Below are 18,262 nucleotides of genomic sequence, written 5' to 3' on the forward strand. Positions count from 1 at the left end.
ATCTTTGTTCTGCAGACCTTCTAGTCAGGCAAAACTTATAGATGGAGAAATTGGCATGTAAAGAAAGCAGTGTGAGATATCTGTTAGTCAAATAGTGTGATGTAGGCAGATAATATGAAAATCTTGCAAGAGGAAAAGTTGTCGATTTGTTTGGGATGCTTATTTGGATCCCATCTGAACAGGGTTTTTGTTAGAATATTCTTTAACTTTTGATTCATGAAGCATGCCTGTAAAACACTAAAATTCAGCTGCATTTGAATAGCACATGACCAGACAGAATATGCTTTTAAAACCACAAATGCCCATTGCTATGGGTGCCCTTGCTCAGGTAACACTTAGATTTACACAGATCTGAAGTTTAAGTCTGGCTGTAATGAAAATGAGGTTGTTGTCTGACAGCTCACCAAGAGGACAAGGTAGCATAACAACCTGGGGCTTGCTTTTTGACATGCAAAAATAATATTGAGAAAGCTGATACAATTCATAGCTATCATAGTCCTGGTAAACGGTCAAAAAAGTGAGAGAAATGAAATGAAACAGGATGGGTCAGTGCTGAAGAAATTCGGAAGGTGAATAGAAGGTAGAGAGTGATGTTACTCACCATGAGATGTTGGAGGTCAAGTGCTTCTTACAACAATGGGGTTTTGCTTGAGTTTTGCTCACAGAGAACCCTTTTGGCAGAAAGTTATTTTCAGCAGAAAGGTTGCCATGATGTTGTTTTTTTTCTCTTTGCATGCAGTATTTCAAACAATCTGTGATGTGCAAATATATGTAATAGACATCAATGATCAAATTCCCATCTTTGAAAAATCACAGGTAAGTATTTTTAACATCGTTTTTATGTCCTAATAGCTTTTGACAAATGTTTGAAGATGTATTCAGTGTCTATTAAATGTCAATGGGAAACTTGTACTTTACAGAACAAGTAACAGCAATCCACTAGTGAAAAACAAAGGTGTTGCTGCAAGCCTGCGTATTAGATCTATCTATACAGCAGCAGTGGGAATGACTCCAAGTTAATTCTGAAATATTAAGTAATTTATTCAGTGGAAAGCTATGTACAGAAAGAAATTATTCTACTGAAGCAATTTATTTCAGAAATGTAAGTTCTAGAGGGAAAGGAGAAAGCAAAAATTAATTAAAATTGCTGAATGGAAAAAAATCTAACAACTCCCAGGTTTCCAATATTAACATATCCAAAAAAACCAGGAGGTGAATGGAAATCAGAGGCTGTATTTTCTTTAAGCAGAAAGAGTGGTCCAGTGAACCATGCCCAAATGAATGCCTGCTGGCCCTTTATTCAGGAATGACTGTGAGGCTCTTGCCTCTTCCTCTGGTGGAGGTGCTGATATCTGTCAGAGAGACCTATGGACCTTCTTTGACTTCTGCCTGCTGGCCCAAGCTTCCCTACAGACGCTGCAGGGCTGGAGTATCTACACTTATGTGTCTAAGCTCCAATCATACTTGTAGGCAATGTAGGCAGTGGGCTCAGCAGAGGTGTCTGGCCCATAAGGTGTAGGTGTCCTCATGGGGAAGCTGTGTTGGGTTTTGGGCTTTGCTGACTGCATTGCCTACTGCTGTTGAGCATCTCCTGAATTTGGATCGGTTCCAGCAGAGGAGGTAAAGGTTTGGGACTACTATACTAGTAGTTTACCCACTGTCCCATCATCTTTGATACATAAATGGCTAAAAAGGTCATTATAGTAACTTTGCAGAGGCTCTAGTGCCTATCTTGCAGGTCTGGGATCCCCTGGGCAGCGAGATAGCTCACATGTACTGCTGCAAGACACTTGCCTAACGTTTTTGTGCATCTCTCTAACCTGGTTATGCCTCTGTTGTGAAGCGCACTCACCGCTTCCCTCTCTCACACAGCTGCTGTGGGCTAATATACATCCATGCTTCTGGGTCACGAGATTGTTGTAGCACTCAGGTTTTTGTCTGCAGATGGTGCTCGGCTTCTCATGTTTCAATGACCTGTCTCTCCTCAGTATAACAGTGTAGATGTTGCAGAAAATCTCCCAGAAGGAACAGTGATATTAGAAATTCAAGCTACTGATGGAGATGAGCCTGCCACAGGGAGCTCCTACATCATTTACCAAGTGAAGGAAGGAGATCCAAACAACACATTCTTCATAGAGACAGATGCTAAAACAAACCGAGGGTTTGTCAAGATTAACAAGGTGAATAGATAAGTTTATTCTTCTCCTTTATACACACACACACACACACACACACACACACACACATATATATAAACACTAACTGCCCTGGTGATGATTTGTGGTGGGAGGCTGGTGGTGAGGTGAGGACTCTGATCATGGCGCAGACTGCAGAATGCCCCACTCTTGGGCTCAGGCACTACTCCTGTTCAGTACAGAGGCACATCTATCCTCCTACCTTTGTTGTCCCCTACCCACCCAGCGCCATTGGTATCTCTCTCTGCTGAGTCTTCTGCTGGGCAATGAAATAGGTCTTTATGCACTATCAAGAAAAATGTGGCATTTCTTGAGTGATTTTACAGCAGCATTTCTGGAAAAGGGAAAGCCAATTAAATGCTTCCATGGTCTGCGGTCATGGTGATGGACTGTCACAAGGCAGATCCTTCTCCTACCTGTTGGTGCTTTGGGCTGTTTGTGGCTTTTGCAATGGGAGGTCCAAGGGAGACCAGCATTTTCAATGTCATGATGGAGAGGCAGTTTGTTCCTGATGAGACAAATATTGACAGCAACAAAGCCAAGGTCAGTGTGTGCTGTGGTGGGTGATACATCCCACACATTGAATGGTGGAAACAGCAATATAAAGAACACTTGCTGCTGCATCAATGAATTTCAATAGCAAAAGTGTGCTTCCTTTGAAATTCACCTTCTTGAAGGTGCTTGAAATGTAGGTCCGGACAATCTATCACTCATTTTCCAAGAGTTGACATGTTGTTTACATCCAGTTAGCCTGATGCTGGCTGGGCAAAGGCAGGCAGATGCAGCATTTGGTGGATCATCTTCAGGCTTAACCTCAGTGCCATTTTTTTTCCCATGGAGACAGTTGTGAGAAAATCCATGGTATAAGAACACTCACATGACTTCTGTCATCTGGATGTCACTCAAGACCTTCTTATACAGAGCTATAAATACCATTGCTGTAAACAGGATATAGTTATTAAACTCAGTGAGGCAGGTGGCAACATTATTAGGAAATGCAGTTGCTGATGCGGTCTCCAAACAGGCATATGGTTTCATTTAAATTGGCTGTTCCCCGTATCACTTCGCTTCTCACAGCTCTCTCTTCTTTCATCTGTGTCTGTGATGCAATCTCTTCCTTGAGAAGAGGAGGACTTCTGTTTCCCATGTGAGCTCCCTGAAGCAGCAGGGCTGTTACTTAAAACACCTTCATTTTTTTTTTTTAATTTTTCCAGGCTCTTGATTTTGAAACAACTCCAGAATACAACCTGGTGATCAATGCCACAAACCCTGAACCGCTGGTGCCAGGCGTGCAGTACAACTCAAGTTCTCTTACCTTCGTTAAAGTTTTTGTAAAAAATGTGGATGAGCCACCTGTTTTCCACAAGACGGTTTACAAAGGAGAAGTGTCTGAAGACATTCCTGTCAACACCCTGGTCATGACCGTGGAAGCCTATGATCCTGAGGGGGATACTGTACGGTAAAAAAGAGTGACCATGATTTATTTACTGATTTTGGGATTTATAAATTTGTTCTAAAAGAGGTACAAGGAAAACACGCTCAATATTTAGCATGCAGAAAAAGACTTTTTTACAGAAGTCTCATTTCCTGGTAGAAGGTGGAGGTGTGTTGGGTTGGTGGCTGGTGACCCTCCTTCAGCAGACTGCTGGGCAGTGCTTTTCTAACCAGTTTTCTCTCTGTGCTGTGACAAGCATCTGCCAGTGGGGCCCTTGAACCAGGAAACTAAAAGGGAAGAAGGCCAACATATGTCTTCAGAAAAAAGGCAGAGCTGGTCTGAGACTAGTAGGGTTCCTATACCTCTAATGTCTTTGACAAAAGAATGAAGCAGACACTGCGTACTCCTAGGAACCTGCAGGACAGTAGCTGCTTTTCATGTCACATGGGAAACCATGCAGGGCTTTTCTCCACCAAAACACACAACCTACAGTGGAGCTCAAACCTGTAATTGACAACTAATTCATTTTCTTTTCCAGCTACTAAAGACGATATGCTTGCTTCCACTGCAGATGCAAGGCAGCTTCTATGTCTGTGAGTGGAATGCAAAACCTCAGTCTGGCTCATTTAGTAGCCCAATGCTATGTTGTATGGTCAAGTCATCTTGAGTCTCTGTGAGCTCATGCATCTATGCAAAGTGCTGTGTTGCATGGTGTAAATGTACCTCATGCAGTAGACTCAGATAGACAAGTTATTTGTGGCTGCATGATTCCCAGCTGCCATGCTGAACAAATCAACCCAAACCAAGGGTTGTTTCCCCTTTCAATTCCCATTCAACAATCCTTGAAATTAACTAAAGTTAAATGAAAGACTAAGTAGTTAATGCATAATATGACTGTTAGGCTTCCCGTGGATTTTTATTCCCACAGGTTTCCTCATCTGGCTTTCTATTTTCCCCTTACTTTTGGGAACATAGCATGTTTGGCTTTCTGTCAAACTGGTTTGACAGTGAGCCACATAGTCCAGAAGGTCTAGAGGATGATGACAGAGACAGATGACAGGAATTCATATTTACATAAACAATATTTCTAGTAAAAAAATAGGTTAAAGGACATAAAATAAAAAGTATAAAAAGTAAAAATTGCAGAAATATGTCAGCATGCTGTTTTTTATGCAAGGGATACTGAAAGAACAAAGCATTGAATGAGAAGGTCAGGTCACATCTAGTCAAGCAAATGCCTATGCTTTAACTGGGTCATATGTTCATGGACAAATTTGTGGAAGTAAATACTCAGAGACTTTGAGGGATTTTTGAACGATAATATAAAGGCAGTTATGTCATGGTGTTTAATGCACTCCCTGTTCCAAGGCTGCCCTAATAATTACAGGCTGCTTTACTGGTAGCAAATGACCACTGTAGTCTACCTTGGTATCCTGTCCCCTTGCAAATCAAAAAAAACAGAGCCTGATTGCACTGCTTCCTCTCCTTCCCAGCCTTAGACTTGTGTTCCCATCAAAACCAAGGTGTGGGAGATGTAATGGGGTGAGAAGCATGTGGGATTGGGACAAAGTGGGATTCTGGACCAAAAGGTCAGAAATACCCCAGGTTTCCCAGTTAGGAGAGAGGTAGAGTTGCAGTACACAGGCTGGAGGAGGAGTGATGTTCCCACAGTTCTGCTCTCGCTCCTTATTCTCAATGGTTTTGGCCTCCCCTTCCTCTGTCTGTCTCTTCATTGGCTGTTGTACAGGTGTTCTTCCAAGAACCCTCTCTTTAAGCACAATTATAATCAACCCACTTGCCTAAAATCAATGAAGAAGTATTTGTTTTGTCAGCTGTTTTTTCTGATTTGGAATAATATTATGTGGCTTTTTAAAAATTTCTTTCCAAAGATACTCCTTAGAAGGTGACGTGAGGAAATGGCTGAGGGTTGATTCAGTGACTGGGCAGATATACACTGCTTCTGCTTTGGATCGAGAACAGCAAGAAATATACACGGTTGATGTTGTTGCATCAGAGCAAAGTAAGCAATGCTACAATTACACACACACACAGAGGAATCCCCTGTTCTTACTGCTCTATGAAGAATTATCATACTTCCTATGACTGAACACACAAAAAATATGGGAACATGTGACATATCCTGAATATGTGAAGTATATATTTCTTAAGAATTTCACTTTCTTAAAAGAAATCCATGTGCAGATGAGGATTAGAACAGTTTTCATGAAGTTAGCTATCATATACCATTATACCTGCTTTATATGGCATATAGAAAAGGTTAGAATTTCTTCAGTGTTTTCAGCATCAACATTTTCTGCTGCTTTTTTCCTCTTGCTACAAAGATTTTAGTCTTGTATGTATGTTTAGGCTTCCCGAAAACATACCTCGAGAGTAACTTGTAATCTTCTACAGAATTTCATTTTATTGTGAATAAAACTAATACAGTAGTTAGCCTGAAACATGTTAGGGTTCATAGTTCCAGCTGTTAGAATCTTTCAGATTCCTTCATCCAGGGAGATTTCATTAAGTGATTTACATTTAATAGGGGTTAAAACCTCTGGACTATATCTGATTGAATAAGTCACAATCTAGATTTCTTTTATTAAACACAGATAAAAAATAATGCTGGCGACTGCTTTGGGGGACATGGGTAAAGATGCAGTTTCTGTATGTCAGGAAAAAGGAGTGCTTCCTTGAGCACTCAAGTGGGAGTGGGGCTGTTCCTGGAGAAACAGGCTGGAGAAATGGCAGAGCTCTGAAAGCTCTTCTTGGGCCCCTTGTCTTGGCCCAAGGCAGAATGTTGACTTCTATTACTTATGCATAAAAGACAGATGGCAAACTTAAGACGTTTCATGCTTAGGAATGCTCCAAAGAGCACTGGTCAGCTCATATGTGGCCGCTTACTTGATACGATGGTCTATCCACCTCCCTTTCACTTGCTGGTGTTCCATAGTTAGCAAGACTTGGGGTAAAAAACCTAATATTTTTTAAAAAGTAGTGGCTTCTATCATGAGTCCCTCAGGACCTGCTGAGACGTCGCACAACCTGCACATGGAATAGCACCTTCCTTCCCTGCCTGATGGCGTACCTATAGAATAGCTGCAAGCGCAACAATGCAATGTGTAACTCCAAGACATGCATCTGACACTGCATTCTGTTAAACTCTACAGATAATGCAGCTCAGAAATCCAAAGCAACTTTGGTACTACAGTTACATGATGTGAATGACAATCCTCCACGGTTAGCTACGGATCATCCTCCTTTCTTCTGCCACCCACTCGCTGGAGGAAAGAGAGCTTTAATTCAAGCTATTGATGATGATAAACAGTGGTATTTTTCAACATTTACTTTTTCTCTCGTGGATGATACGAATACAAGAAATAATTGGAAACTCTCAAAAGCCAATGGTAAGTTAGTAAAGCTGTTCTTACAATGACATGGGACTCTCTGAGTACTCTGGGAAATATGAAGACATATTGAATTCCTTTTCACTCCTACTATTGTATATCCAGTATTCCATGTGGAAAAAAATAGGTTGTTGAGAAATTTGACATGAAATTTGAACACATCAAGTCATTAATTTTAAAGAGATGACATCTAGTACATTGCAAGCTAAAATTTCACTAGTACTTATGGTAGAAGAAAGACGTAATAATAAAATATACTGTGTGCTTATATGAATGAAAATCACTCCTAAAGAACTAGAACAGTTTTCAAACTCTCTTTGTCCGACATTTCATGTGCAAAGGGAATTTGTGGGCACAAACCTACTGGAATTCTTTGAAAGGGGCCGGTAAGCACATGGATAATGGCTTGGCCAAGAGAACTTGTCTGAAGCACTAAGAGACTGTTGTGGTTTTAACCTCAGCCTGTAACTGGGACCAAGCAGCTGCTCTGTTTCACTCCCCATGCCCAACCCTCGGGGGCTGAGATAAAGACAGCCTAACAGGACAACAAAGGAAGAGCGAGAAAAGATAACAACATCAACAACAATAATAATAATGACAACAAAAATAATGCCTGGATGAAGGCATTGAATGTACCTTTAGCAAGTTCGCAGATGACACTAAGCTGGGAGGAAGTGTTGATGTGCTAGAGGGCAGGGAGGCTCTCCAAAGGGATCTGAACAGGCTGGAACAATGGGCTGAGACCAGTGGGATGAAGTTTAACAAGGCCAAGTGCAGAGTCCTGCACTTGGGGCACAATAACCCCAGGCAGTGCTACAGACTAGAGGAAGAGTGGCTGGAAAGCTGCCTGGAGGAGAAGGACCTGGGGGTGTTGATTGACAGCTGACTGAACATGAACCAACAGTGTGCCCAGGTGGCCAAGAAGGCCAATGGCATCTTGGCTTGTATCAGACACGGTGTGGTCAGCAGGTCCAGGGAGGTTATTCTGCCCCTGTACTCGGCACTGGTGAAACCGTACCTCAAATACTGTGTTCAGTTCTGGGCCCCTCCCCACAAGAAGGATGTTGAGACTCTGGAGCGTGTCCAGAGAAGAGCAACGAAGCTGGTGAAGGGGCTGGAGAAGAAGTCTTAGGAGGAGCGGCTGAGGGAACTGGGGTTGCTTAGCCTTGAGAAGAGGAGGCTGAAAGGAGGTTGTAGAGAGGCGGGTGCTGGCCTCTTCTCCCAAGTGTCAGGGGACAGGACGTGGGGAAATGGCCTCAAGCTGCACCAGGGGAGGTTCAGACTAGATATCATAAAAAAAATTTTTCACAGAAAGGCTCATGGGGCACTGGTAGAGGCTGCCCAGGGAGGTGCTTGGGTCACCATCTCTGGAGGTATTTAAATGGTGGGTAGACAAGGTGCTCAGGGACATGCTTTAGTGGCAGATAAGAATGGTTAGACTTGATGATCTAAGAGGTCTTTTCCAACCTAGTGATTCTATGAATATATGAACATAGAAGATAACAATAGAATATACAAAACAAGTGATGTGCGATGAACTGTTCAATATCCAATGACTGAGACCCAGCCTGTCCTCAAGCAATAAGCCCCAAACACTGAACGTTGGCCTCTGGCCAATTTCCAATTTATACAGTGAGCACGATGTTAATATGGTATCAAATATCCCTTTGAACAGTTTGGGTCAGCTGGCTGGCTATTGTCCCTCCCAGCTTCTTGTATACCGGCTCACTAGCAGGGCACAGGAAACTGAAAAAGTCCTTGATTTCTTAGCAACAACTAAAATAATCAGTGTATTATCAACATTCTTTTCACACTAACTTTAAATCACAACAGCTGCTGGAAAGAAAATTAACCCTATCCCAGCCAAGCATCAGCATTACCTGGCAACAACTAAAACAGAATGTCTTATCAATGTTATTCTCATGCTAAATCACACAGCAGCTGCTCAGAGGAAAATTTACTCTATCCCAATCAAAACCAGGACAAAGACATTTGACTAAATGTCCCACTAGAGAAAGCTGGGTTGCCACAATATGAAAGGGATAAGTTTTGAAAGGATAAATTATAAATTAACATTTAGGAGTTGAAGTAAATGGTCAGCTCTTGCAGTGAAGGGAGTTCATATGTGGTTTTCCAAAGAGTTTTTTGCTAAGACCTGTGTAGTTCAGTAAATATGGGTGTGCAAATTACGTCTTGCTCAGGAAGTCCCTAAGTCATAAATGGTTGAAGGCTGGGAGAGCATTAGGAGAAAATAAAATGCATGCTTGCTTTTTTACTGTTATCTCCCCTTATTCTAGAGACAAGAAACTGACATCGATAGACCTGTGGTGTGATCCCAATGACTGTTCTAGTGTTACTTTTCCAAGTTTTAAAGAGTCTTAGATGTGATTTTGTAAGTGTTCTGGAAGGGTGATCTGTCCCTCTAAGTCATCTTGGGAACAATTTAAGTTTGTTATGACTTCCACGAATATGGGACATTATTCTTTGTTTCGATGTCATGTTATCAGGGTAGCACTACACAAGATCAGATTTGGTCTGCTGTAGAAATTAGGAGAGAAATTCTCTGACCATATTGTGTTGAAGGTCAGACTAGCATTCAGATGGTCCCTTTTGATGTAATGTCTGCAAACCAATGAGATTTGGGAATATGTCAGGGAAAACAGGAACTACTGTCATATGCAAAACAGCCTTAAAAATGAGCATTTGCAGCTGTATGAATGTTAAGCTAAATTTCTTTTTTTTGTGCTCACATGAATACCTCATTTCCTACCTACAGCGACTCATGCTTACCTCTCTCCGAAACACACTAACTTTGAAGAGAAGGTGTATCATGTTCCAGTAATAATTAATGACAATGGAAAACCACCTTTGGAAGGAAAAGTGAATCTTGAAGGTATACTATGCACAGAAGTATTTATTTCAAGACTAGAGTTACATTTATGAATAATCAAACTGGACTATTAAACTTCTCATCAACCTCATTGCATTTTTTTTTGCAGTAAACGTCTGCAAGTGTTCAAGTGAAAAGTCGTGTTTTGTTGAAGTAGAGCGAGAGCACTCCTTGCCAAGCACTGGGCAGGCAGTTGGGATTCTTGTTGGCGTCCTGCTTATTATTGGTAGGTAACGTTTTCTTGGCTGATATGAAGCCAGCTCCCTGAGATATGATGGTGCTGCTGTATTTCTAGCACCAAATCCCTTGTTGGGTGAACAAATGGTGCAGAATGAGCAAAAAGAGGAAAGATCTCATGTTTCCTGCAAACTTGTAAGTTGTTGGTCAGAGGAATAGCTTTCTTTGGTGTGTTATTCTGTATGCACGTACAATGTCACAGCAAGCAGCTGTGACAGAAGAAAATGCTGCACTTGCAGCATATTGTCATTTTTGAAGCCTAGTCTTGGGCTTCCAGATTATAGTGAGAATAATGAAGCATCCAGGGATGTTATGCTTACAATATTTGTACCTGTAGCTTACAATTATGATTTGATTCACCTGTTTCAGTATTATAGGTTTCCATTTTTCATACGGAGAATAGCTTTGAGCTATGGGTAACAGGCATTTACATGACCAAAGTACAGTTATATTGTAAAGTGGTAGATGAACAGTATTATGTTCTTACAGGCATGAGCTGATGCAACTTCAACAAGTAGCACAAAACATTTTCCAAAACAAGACAAAATGTTTCTTGATATGGAGGAATGGAGAGGAGAACAGGTTATTTCAGTTGTAAGGGACCTACAAACATCACACAGTTCAACTGCCTGGTGGTCACTTCAGAGCTGACCAAAAGTTAGAGCATGTTGTTAAGGGCATTCTCTAAATGTCTCTTAAACATTGACAGATTTAGGACATCGACCACCTCTCTAGGAAGCCCTCTCTAGTGTTTGACTACCCTCTTGGTAAAGAAACACTTCCTAATGTCCAGTCTAAACCTCTCCTGGTGCAGCTTTGACCATTTCACAAGTCCTATCACTGAATACTAGGGACAAGAGACCCCATCTCCCTCTGCTTCCTTCTTCAGGAAGCTGTAGAGAGCAATAAGACCATTCCTCAGCCTCCTTTTCTCCATGTTGACTGTGCCTGATGATCACAGTAGTCTTTAAATGCCTTTCAGTATGATCTCCATAATATTTCCAGGAACTAACCTGTTAGACTAACAGGTCCGTAGTTCCCCGGGTCTTCCCTCATGCTCTCTGTGTAGATTGGAGCAACATTGGCTAGCTTTTAGTCAGCAGGGACCTCCCCAGACTCCCAAGACCTTTGGCACATGATCGAGAGGGGCCCTACCGTAACATTCTCTAGCTCCTTCAGTATTATCCTTAGCAATGCAAGTGTAAAAGTAGTGAAGATGACTGTTGATGGGATCCAGTCCCCTAGGAAGTGCAGTGCAAGAATTCAGCGCTCAGTCCCATGTGATTTTTAAATGTGATTGTCACAAGAGGCAGAATGGGAAACTGTGACTCAGCTGTAGAGAGGGGAGGGAGTATGAAAGTCCCACAGTGAAAATAAAATAAAAGTCATGAAATACATTACAGACCTCATATTAAGAGAGCTGGATGGAATTAGAGGATAAAAGAGAAAAAAACCAAGAACTTATGTAAGTTACCATTACTTATATTCTAAAAGAAAAGAGGATGAGCCCTCAAGAACAAGTTCAGTACCTAAAAAGACAAAGCCAAAGCTCTGTGTTTATTTTTTTGTAATACATAAAACCCTAAAGCAAGAGAAAGTGCCAACACATATGTGATGCATGTATTTGTCTTTTGAAAATAAAAAGAAAAAAATTCAAAGAACTTAAAATGCAAGAAGCCATACTCAGACCATGAGATTTACAGACAAATCCCTCAAATTGCATCTTTACAATCTTTGTTCAATCTCCTCACATCACTTATTTCTGCACAATGCCTTGGTCCGATGTGTCACTTAGCATAGTGCCACATTAAGTGAATTTTTTTTTTGATAACTGACTAAATATGTTTTCATTACAAGAGAGCTGTTCAATTTCAGAGACCGCAGTAAAATTTGCTGCTGCTTTATGACTTTCAAAAAGTACAATGCAAGTAGCTTATAAAAGATTTTTAAAGTAATTCCTGAAATGAGTATGCAGGTTTTTTCAATAGCAAGTCATTTTCACTGTAAAGGCAAAATCAAGTGGAAGTCACTGAGGTGAGTTTAACAGGGATCAGATATGGGCAAGGAAAAAGTGGTGAGTAGTATTTTCGGATTTTATGAAACCTGAGGAGATTACAAACATTGAGTTTGGCCTTGAAGCTCAAAAGATATGACCGTAAAACCAGCCATGTCTTGGGGCCTATCTGATACCAGAATGAATTCCTGCACAAGAACTGCTCAGACCTCAGCAACTTGCACTCCAAGAGCAAGGATCCTCTGTAATCTTACTTTAAAAGAAATGCAGAGCATAGACGCTGGAAAACAAAATACAACAGAACAGGAAACATACCCCAAACCCTCAGCCAATGCATTCTGATGGGAGAAACTCTTTCATAAAGACAATCTCTCTCCTGGAAGGTATTTCTTCCATTGAGAAGGGGGTGGGAGAATAATTAGCATGTAGCAGATACTCACAATGTTCCTTGATTAACTACTCAGATACTACAAATATTAATCTAAAATAAGAACAACTGCATAAATGCAGAAATTCAGACCAGTGAAAGGGGCAAGAAGAGTAGCTGAGCACTGCTATATACACAGGAACAGGAACAGGAACAGGAACAGGAACAGGAACAGGAACAGGAAGAAAGAGATGTTGAAAGTGATAGATAACCTAACACTGATAAAGAGGAAATAAACATGCATACAGTGTTAACGAGCTCATAATAATTTAAAAAGATCCAATATATATAAATATATAATATGCATATTTGATGTGTATATATACATATATGTATGTATGCACATGAAGACATCTAGACACCTTAGATTGCATATAACAAGTGATGATAAATGTATAACCACTTCTAATCCAGGCCAGAAGAAAATCTCATTCTCAGTTATAAGTGCACAAATCTCTGGGCTTCATCACCTGTTCCTATCTCATACCAAGGAATTCCTGAAAAACAATCTTGCTGTCAGGAATCCAGCTTTGCTGTGACAGAATTGTCATTCCATTGGGAAAAAAACCCGAACAACCAGGGACTACAATTCAAGACAAAAATGACAGATCACTGCTCAGAGGAAGGGGGGGTTAGAAAAGACACTTTGCCATCTGGTCAGATCCTAGAGAAGTTCTCCTTTGGGGGAAGTCTCCTGAGCCCTCATGCATCTGATCCTGCTCACCAGTGCCTCAGGTCCCTGAACACGCTGTTGGTCCAATGCTGCATGGCCATTCCCCAAAACTGTTTGTGTCTGTTTAGGAGGTAAAGTAGCATGGATATTGCAGTGTGAGTGTCAAATTCTTTGCTGAAATACCTTCTCAGAAAACTTTCTCTTCCTTTTACTGATGAGTATTCTCTGTTTTTCAGTTCTCATTGTAGTGGGTGTGTTTCTTCACATGAAATACAAACAGCAAAATGAAACAAAGAGTCATCAGCAAGATGCAAAGGATAAGTCTGAACTCAATAGACTGGCTTAATGACTGTTCATCAAGAGACAAAAACGCACTTTGAGCTGGGAAGGAAGGCTCCCAAAGCTCAGCAGTGTACAATCACGAACTGAGGATACAAACATGCAAAAGCAGGCTCCTAGGGTTCTGGTCTCACTTTTGTAGGTGATACTGTTTAGTCATGAAACAAAAAAACCTACATACACTTCAGCATCATCCATTAATAAGAATTTTTTACTGAAAAAAATTTTTTCAGCTTTTACTGAAGTGTTAACTCGTGACAACACGAAATGCTGTGGTCCTGCAAGGATCAATATACGTGACCAGCCTTCTCTGCTTGGCAGCTGAAATAAATATGGAATATCAAGAGGACTAAGTTTTATCTAATTGCACATCTCTGGCTCTTTCCATCTTGATGAGTTACTGATTAGCAGAATGGGAATCAAAGTCCTGTGCTACATTTGAAGATGCCTTATGAAGTCTCTGACTCTCAGCAAAGGAGCTCTTGCCCTGGGTCACGCCTGCTTGCATTGTGCTGGTGAATTTGTGCTAGCAACATTCACCAGCAATGTGACATTTCAGTTTTTCATTTTTGATACACACCATAACCAGTTTGTGAAGCAACAAAGCCTCTCATTACGGTTTCTAAGCTAGAAGATGCATGCTGAGTTGTGTGCAGTAGGGTAATGTGCTGTTTTATGATACTGTTGCAAATATTTTTTGGCCCCTACACATGAGATAAGAATAAAAATATTCTTTAAAGGCTTTAGTGTCTGCTTATCTTATTAAAAAAAAAAGAGTGTATGAGAGTAAACTGTCGCTACTTGGTTATCTATTGTATTAACCCTCAGTTTTGCATACTGCAAATTAAAAAAAATGGCTCTCAGGCGAGAGTGATACACATCGCACTGATTCAAGATGCAATGGTTGCTGGAGGCAGTTGTATCTTGGTTTCAGTGAAAGGTGTTTGAGCCCAGGATGACATTCAGAAAAGTAAAGCCTTTCTCCTGACAGCATGCCTATAGAAGGGCATTTGTATGAGAGTCTGAGGGAGCCTTTTCTTTTATGCTATAAATAAAAGCTGACAAATATTGTATTAAACTGAAAAAAACAATATGCTTTTGAAAACACTGAAGAAAAGGTCATATGGAAAAGAATATGTTTACGCAGGATTTTTTTAACAGCTTTTGCATGCAGCTCAGAACTAGAAAGAAAAGAGCACGTTTTTGGTAGCATTGCATTATAATGGGTTTTCCTAGAGTGCTGCCAACAAAAACTTTGGTTCAGCAACACAACCCAATTGTTATACCTTTTCACCCATCTTCCCCGGCGATTGGATTTGTTATTTGCTGTGGGGCTCACTGCTGGAATGTATTTATTTTATGATGGGAATGCAATCCATTATGTTTGGAAAGTATGACATCCAGTTACGTCAGTGTATCCAGGGATTGGGATTAGTGTATTGTTTTATAAATAAAGGAGCCAAAGTTCAGGAGTCACTGTACTTGTGTATACCAATACAGCTTTATCTGAAGATGGGGAAAATGGGTAGAAGTTCCACTGTGCTTTGTCTCCGTCATGTGTCTTTCTGTTTGCAAATTTTACCCAAACACATCTCCTATGTTCAATGATTTCTTTTCTGGAGAAGGGTCAAAAATTTCTTGTTTTATTTACCTACATTCATGGATGATTTGATAGCAGGACTTTATTCCTTCCCTTAGCTTACAGAAGTGTTGCTGCAATTTCTTGTATCTCACAGGGTAATTCGCTGCCCAGCTGCGCTGAGACAGGCAGACAGCAGAGCTTCCAGGAGAAACAAAAAACTATCCCCTCCTTGGGATCTTGACTATGTCTTCAGGCTTGCGGACTTTTGTTCTCGGTGGATCGAGGGTCATGCCTCCTGCAGGCACTAATCTACAAAAAGTGGCTTGTGTCTGAATGAAACCACCTTGGATGGTTCCCTGTGCAGTGGCTGCCTGGGCAAACATCTCCAGGGGCTGATTGTGTTTCCCCTTGCTGCTTCAATAACTGCCCGTCAGCCCAGGCTCCTGCCTGCAGCAGAGCACAGCCAGTGCCCACAGCACCCTGACCACCTCACCCACTGCTGACCTGCACCGCCTTCCTCACCCCACTTGTTCAAAGTCTCCTGCACTCGACGGATGTGTCATGTTCATGCTTGCAGGGACATCACCTGAGCAATGCAGCCACTACCTAACCTGCAGCTGGGGCACCAGGCACTTCTTAGTGCTTCTGTCACTGTGCATTAGTCCAGCCAAAAAAAAAAGAAAAGAATTAAAAACTGCTTCCAACTCTGCCACAAATATCCTCGTATTCTTCACCCTCCTTCTGCCTGTCTGCCTGACAGGAATTTTCCCTCAGCCCTCTGGGGGCTTATTTAAATTCAACCCAGTCCTGCTCTGGCTCTGCCGGTGATTCAGTCTTTTTTGGGAGCCAGACAAAAGCTCTCACCCAGCCTTAACCCCCCCCCCCCCCCACCCCCCCCAGCAGCAGACTGCTGCCCCCCAGCCTCCTTTCCAAAGGACAAATTTAGTTTTCTTGGGTCTCTGGAGAGGAAAAGAAGCAATACTTATTATTGTTCCTTCCCACCACGCTTCCCACCAGCCTCAGCTTGTTCCCAGGTCCCCACAAGAGCAGCAGATACTAGGATGTTTTGCCCTTGTACAATACATTTTGCTCTGAATTCGAGTTTTGAAGGATATGCACTTCTTATTTGAGCTCCTCAAATTCCTGTCAATGTCTGTTGGTCAATGCGTCCTTCAAAGTCATTTCACTGACACGTCTTGGTAACAATTAATGACACATACACTGCAATTTACTCTTAAAAGTGTAAAGATGCAGACAGCACCAAAACCAGAATTTAGCACAAACTTCAAAAAAATAGTTCTCTTCAGTTTACATTAATTTTTTTAAACAAATTTGGAATATTGGCTTATATTTGTCTTTTATGCTTGAATAATAGACACGGCTTACCAGCATGAGTAGCACACATACATGATTCGCTACAAAGAAACTATTAAGGTCTGTGAGCGTTAAAAGTGAATTAGTACTCTAAGTGCACGATACTTAAAATGGTAGAGAAGCTCTCTTACTTTAGAGCAACAAACTATTAGGACAACTTTATACATTGATAGCAGAGGAACAAATTTTGAAAACAGTGTTGATGGCTTTGGACTCCAGTTACAACCTTTCTGCCAAGAACAATATCACACAAGAAGTCCAGTGATGAAATCTGCTGAGAATATGTCCTCTGGCACTGTTCCTTTCCATGGCCCCTCCTCCAAGCACACAACATCTCATTACAAGGTTCAAAGATAGCAAAAGATGTTTCAGTGCTTTCTAATACTTCTTTACAAGATTAGAGACTTGTCAGAGATTTGATTATCTCCAGGATTCATTACAGGCACTAATTAAACTGTCATTATGCCTATTTTTCAACTGTTTTGTAAATACAAACTTGAAAAGTACAAACAAGATTTTTATCTGAGTTCATAGAACAAACGCCACAGAACAGCAGCTCTTGGGAAAAAAGAAATGTCCTTAATCCATGTTTTTCAAGTATAGTTCATCGGCTCAGCTCACCCAATCAAATGCACAAGCCTGTACCAACCACGCGTAGCTACTGCTTTGCTGTTAATGGTGATAAGGATAAGGCAGTCGTCAGTGGGCTGGTGATGGGTGAGGAGAGCTGCACGCCAGCGGCACAGCCGGGACCGCCGTACAGCCCCGCTGCCTGGAGCCACTGGCACTAGCAGAGGCACAGTCTCTCTCCAGACAGCATGGGATATCTGTGCCTGGAAATGCAGGGAGAAGCGTGTCTTCACCTGTAAAACAGTGAGCTGTGCTCTTGGGGGAGGCAAGCATCATGTGGAGGGGCGCAGAGGGCACTTAAGCAGGGTTAGGAAGTTGGCCTATAAACGGGAACTGAATTTGGTTGAAAGAGGATGGGTGCTCTCCTATTTCCATAGCAGCTAATCCTAGACGCACCTCACTAGGAGTATGAGAAGAATTTACTTTAAAAAAATTAAAGTTATTTCTAGCGTTATTTCCTACTTTTGCCAGAACTGGGAACTAAAATCATCTAATTGCTTGTGCAAACTAGAGCAAGAAACAAAATAATACACAGAGTTACCATTCTTGGGTGCCCGAGACCAGACTCTAAACATTATTTCAATGGCATTCACTGGCTCAGAGAAGTCCTCTTTCCCTGTTGGTTGAATCTGGGCCCTGAACAGAAGACCCAGAAATTTGCAGCTTAAGCTGTGAGACAGAAGTCCTAGGGCTACAGGTTGCTGCAACAGCAGGGGTGTCCTCTATGGGTGGAGCTTAGGGAAGGGAGACACCACAGGCTGTGACCAGAGTTACAATGATGCACATGAGCATCCATCAGTGCAGTAAAATGCCATGGAAACACTCAGAAAGAAGGACAGCACCACCGTGTCAAGGATACTAAGCCAGGAAAAACACTTCCACTTTTTAAATTGCGTATTCCAAAAGCAAACCAGAACACTAAAAGCAAACCAACAGGAGTTCTTTGAACTCATTGCTGAACAGCATGTTCCTTCACTGGCAGCGAAAGATTGTACAGTGCAAGGAGGTGAACTACTTGAGCCTGTTCTGTTTACAGCTCGGGGCCAGAGACAGGCAATG

The 18,262-nt window shown here is 41.6% G+C and overlaps 1 protein-coding gene across 3 annotated transcripts in view; it reads left to right on the plus strand.

Moving 5' to 3' along the window:
- Positions 1 to 14,916, plus strand: part of CDH17 (cadherin 17) — a 29,580-nt gene extending 14,664 nt beyond the window's left edge. For all 3 annotated transcript variants that reach the window (XM_054060769.1, XM_054060770.1, XM_009558071.2), the window contains exons 11-18: positions 740 to 816; positions 1,989 to 2,180; positions 3,410 to 3,654; positions 5,520 to 5,650; positions 6,801 to 7,037; positions 9,814 to 9,930; positions 10,037 to 10,153; positions 13,515 to 14,916. In XM_054060769.1, the coding sequence (XP_053916744.1) occupies positions 740 to 816; positions 1,989 to 2,180; positions 3,410 to 3,654; positions 5,520 to 5,650; positions 6,801 to 7,037; positions 9,814 to 9,930; positions 10,037 to 10,153; positions 13,515 to 13,624 (1,226 nt within the window). In that variant the 3' untranslated portion in view covers positions 13,625 to 14,916. The remainder of the gene's footprint in view (positions 1 to 739; positions 817 to 1,988; positions 2,181 to 3,409; positions 3,655 to 5,519; positions 5,651 to 6,800; positions 7,038 to 9,813; positions 9,931 to 10,036; positions 10,154 to 13,514) is intronic.
- Positions 14,917 to 18,262: the final 3,346 nt, after the last annotated feature.

This window comes from Cuculus canorus, chromosome 2 (assembly GCF_017976375.1).
Source record: "Cuculus canorus isolate bCucCan1 chromosome 2, bCucCan1.pri, whole genome shotgun sequence".
Classification (NCBI taxonomy): domain Eukaryota; kingdom Metazoa; phylum Chordata; class Aves; order Cuculiformes; family Cuculidae; genus Cuculus; species Cuculus canorus.